The 4,666-nt window shown below is 31.6% G+C and overlaps 1 protein-coding gene across 1 annotated transcript; it reads right to left on the reverse strand.

Moving 5' to 3' along the window:
* Window positions 1-1,006: 1,006 nt before the first annotated feature.
* LOC145303877 (uncharacterized) lies at window positions 1,007-4,441 on the reverse strand. Its single transcript, XM_080145532.1, has 2 exons — window positions 4,388-4,441; window positions 1,007-3,380 (listed from the first exon to the last, which is right to left on the reverse strand). Exon 2 carries the CDS (start codon window positions 3,368-3,370, stop codon window positions 1,712-1,714), a length of 1,659 nt encoding a protein of 552 aa, XP_080001658.1. The 5' UTR covers window positions 3,371-3,380; window positions 4,388-4,441; the 3' UTR covers window positions 1,007-1,711.
* Window positions 4,442-4,666: the final 225 nt, after the last annotated feature.

The raw sequence follows: 4,666 nt of genomic DNA on the forward strand, positions 1-4,666 counted from the left end.
GTGGATTTTATATCATGTGATACGACTTATTTGTTGAGCTTCGTTTTTATGTATGCTTCATTCTTGTTAAATTTTGATAATTTGAAAGTATTACCGACTGAGAGATACGACATGGCCCCTTTTATAAAGAAGTTGCACTATTTAAAAATGAAACAAGGCTGACAACATCCATAAAGGCGAAGCTCTGAAACGTTAGGACAAACGAACAATAACACTTGTATAGTGTCAGAACTGAATTATCAGAATATAAATGTATAAAAGTAGAAACAAAATTGTAAGTAAATTTGTAGAAAAACTACGTAAATACAGGAAATTGTTTCAGGACATACCTACATTTTGAGGACGTGATTATACAGATGCTTCGCTTGTAATATTGTACTTTGTTGTCATAGGAATTAGTATTCCAAAAATCAGACTAATCGGATAATTTTATCACATAAAAATTTGATGTAAAAAAAATAAAAATCAACATGTTTAAAATGGACGTACGGACTTTCTGGTAAATATAGAGTTGCTTTGCTTTCTAACTCGTATCTAACTCCCATAGGAATCATCATGAAAAGTTTGAAATCGAAAGGACAATTCTAACATGCCTAAATTAACGAAAAGAGCTATCCATTACGTACGGACGGACCGACACTAATTAAAGAAAAGCTTCGCTTTTAAAAATATAAACATAAATAAATTACATGTATTATAAATGAAATGAAATGCACAGGTAAAATATATGTATAAGTTTAAAATCAAACATTTAAATATTAAGGAATAATTGAAATTAAGATATAAATAGTGGTTTATTATAATGTTAGTATCATGTATTAAAATATATTTCTAGTCAGGAATAAGGAATAGCAAACAAGCGAAATTAATCTAAAATAATATTTGGGAGGCAGGTTGTTGAATCCCTCACCTCCCCCCCCCCCCCCCAACGACAGCTGAAAATAAAGTATAGGTTTCGTGATTTTTTCCGAATTAATTTCGATGTTGGTATAAGATAATTTCTAATAAAGTTTTTATTAACTTTCTATGGTAAATTATTCTAAACATTTATTGAGGATCATAATCAGTTTTAATCAAGAAAAATGATAACAGTTTTATATTTTAATTAAAATCATTTAAATTTGTAATAGTTCAATATAACAAGAATAAGGTTATAGTTAGGATTGGGCCGGATATCCGGTAATTTGCCGGATATCGAACGTTTGCCCGATATCGGCTGATACCGGATATCCGGCAGCAGAAATCAGCTGGATATCGAACGTTGGCCAGCTATCAGGCCGATACCGGATATCTGATATTTGAAATCAGCTGGATATCCGATATCCGGCCAAAAAAGTATCCGGCCCAACCCTAGTTATAATATTAATCAGCTATCAGAAAAATTAGTAAAAGAAGAACAAGGATTGCAACTTTCATAGTTAGCAAAGAACACAAAAATCGTGGAGAAATGGACAATAAAGAGAGTTATGGAGCAGATGTACAGTTATCATAAAAACTAAAAATGATTTATGTATTTTGTATCATGATTGACAGACCAACAGGCCAAGTAAACATATAATGGATTGATGATCATTGGTATTGGGAATAATCACAAAAAAAATCAACTTTCTTCCTTGAATAGCAGCTGAGAAAATTACCTTTCCATTATATAATTTCCAACTGACAGATAGACATTTCGAATTTTAGAGTAGCTCTGCTACTTATAACAAAACTATTCCAAATCATAGGCAAAATGTGGATTTGCTTTGAGAGTCTGCAAAACAACTTGTAAGATGTTGAGGTCAAACTGTTTATTCTCTGATCTGATTCTAGACAACTTCAAGCTTTGTAAAGGATTCTTCAGAGACTTGAGTACTGCTGTCACAACTTCTGAATCTGTATCAGAGCATTCTAAACTAATTAGATCCAACTGCACGTTTTTATTGGGGAAGGAGAAACTGTTACCATTAAGGTTGCAAAGTTTCAAATTCCTCAATGTTGATTGTGATGCAGTGATCAATGATGCAGCTTGATCTGTAGTCATATCAATACATTGAAGTTTCTCAATGTTGTGTAGTTTATGATTAATCAGTTTTGTGTCTCTAGGAAACTTAATTCTCAACTCTTGTAAAGATTGTTGTGCTACTAATAGAATTGAATTGATAGAATTTGTTGAAATATAAACACCATGGAAATATTGCAACTTTAGCTTGGTGGATGAATCCAATTCAAAATCAGTATCTAAATCATCCAAATGCAGTTCTTTGATAGTATTCTTTGATGCACTGATAATGGCTCTTATAAGACTTCCTTCTGTTTCAATGGCAATCAACTTGTTTAGTTTAAGGCATGGTAAACTGAATTGTTGATATGTCCCGCTAGGACAAACAATATCTAAATAATTCAATGTTGGAGAAAAAGATATTAAAGCTTTGCTGATTAGACCAATTGAGCAGAATTTCATTTCTAAATATTCGATGTTCAGCTTTGGCATGATTGAATTCCAGTGATTCATGAATTTATCATCTAACTGATTAAATGACAATTTCTTAAGAGATGATTGGCTAGCTGTGGTGATTACTTTAAATGATTTAAAAGAAGGATTCCAAACAAAACTCAAACACTTAATTTTCAATGGAGGGCAAGAGAAATCCTCAGAGAAATCTCTCAAATCTTCACAGTTAAGGGTTTCTAGACTTGTAGAAGAGCACTTAAGTACAGAGACAACTGTCTTACCATCAACTTCATCTGTTGTAAACTTCTTCAATTTTAGAATTTTGCTAATGTCAACATTAAATCTAAATAATTGAAGATCTTCAAGAGTGTCAGCTTGTTTTTCTATCAGTGAGGAGGCAAGCAGAAATTTATTGTCTTCATATACCCTCAATCCTTCTAAAGAATGTTCATATGGCCATAATCTTAAACATTTTAATTGAGGCATGTACAATAGTGGATCTAGCAGGAAGAATTCAGCACCACAAATCTTCAGGTCAAGACTGACAATGTTATTTTTCCAATGGTTAATGAGACTATCACTCATTAGAAACAGGGTCTCTGCTTTTGAAACTTTAGAGAAGTCTAGAGAGAGCTGAATATCATTAAAGGTTCCATCCAATAAATGTCTTGACTTAGCTTTCATCAGGTTAACCATTGTGTTAAGGTAGTTAGAGTCAGTTGGGATAACCTTCCATTTTTTCATAGCAGGATCTAATTTATTTACCCTTCTCTCACATGTCTTGGATGCCAGCTTCAAGTTTTTCTTGTCCCTAGGGCTAAGGTAACTCAGCATTTTTTCGTATTCATCATTAGGAAGCTTTTGAAGATTACCATCATGCTGTTCTATGTCATCTTGAAGGCCAGGTACATGGTTTGCTTCATTAACGTCCTCCATGTCTTCTTTCCTAAATGATTTGTTTTATTTAATACTAGCAGCTGTGTCCCTGGAGGCCTCTGGAGGCAATTGAGGTGGGGAGTGGGGAAAAAAGAATAAGTAATAGAAAATTTGATGGGTCTTGGATCTATAAAGGAGAAACATATCAGTTCAGCGGTTAGTGTGATTCTTTGATACACAGAGATTGATAGACATCCTGTTTTTTTGTGATAATGGTAAATCTTAATAAAAATAAATGTTTTAGACCTTTTGGGGGGAAAGAATGACAACATCCACAACAGCAAAGCTAAAAAAAATAAATAAACAAGCATAGACAAATATAGAGCGACAACTAAAGGATAATAATTCTATATAATTCTTAAATTACGGAAAAACAGGATGCTTATTATGGATAGAGTTTAATGAAGGACTTGATGATAAATATACTTTGCTTATAAAGTTGTGACTCATTGTGTTAGAAATCAGATTAATTAGGGAGTTTTTTGTATTTAATAATTTGTATTCTATATAAACCATGTAAATAATGTTAATGGAATTGCCATGAAAGTTTGAAATAAATAGGATGACTCTATTAATTATGACGGATAAACAAACAGACTGACTCTAAATATAGAAAAGCTGTCCTTTTAAAAATTGCAGTAAATTATGCCAAAACCTAAGCAAGTGATATTAGTACAGATTTAGTAGTTTTAGGCCATCTTTTGTCACTCATAGCGTAGTGTAAAATAAGCTAAAGATTTAGATCCTAAATTAAGGAGCATTATTCAAAACCGATTAATATCTGATGGATTACAAACCGTTAAGCAGCCATGATGAAAAATCATGTATAGCGGCGTATTACAGACAATTTTATACAAATATTAAAATAAGATTTTAAAATTAAAACCAGTTTTGTTAGGCCGATCCTTCGGTCTCTTGGTTGTAACAAAACTAGTTAATTTTAACATCAGCAAAAAGCTGTCAATAATACGATGCGATATAATAACTATTCTATGCTACTTTAAAAATAAAACTTACCTGTCGAAAATAAGATTAAAACACTCAAAAAAAAATTATAAAGAGCAAATGTCTGAAAATGTTATTTTCATTAATGAAACAAATAGGACGGCATAATATAATCATACAAAAATAAATTGATAAAAATACATGAGAAAGAACTTATAGCTGAATTCAAGATCCTTATTTTGAAATATTTTGATATTATGTCTTATTAACAGCAGTAGTATTTTTAAAAAAATTTGATATGCAATGCATTGCGAACAGACAGATGTAAAGACTTACAAAAACATTTTAAAA

The sequence above is a fragment of the Acartia tonsa genome, chromosome 13 (genome assembly GCF_053477335.1).
Source record: "Acartia tonsa isolate MP-2025a chromosome 13, ASM5347733v1, whole genome shotgun sequence".
NCBI classification, from domain to species: Eukaryota; Metazoa; Arthropoda; class Copepoda; order Calanoida; family Acartiidae; genus Acartia; species Acartia tonsa.

Excerpts from the sequence above, each read along its gene's own strand:
- LOC145303877 (XM_080145532.1), bottom strand. The coding sequence starts at position 3,370 with ATGGAGGACGTTAATGAAGCAAACCATGTACCTGGCCTTCAAGATGAC.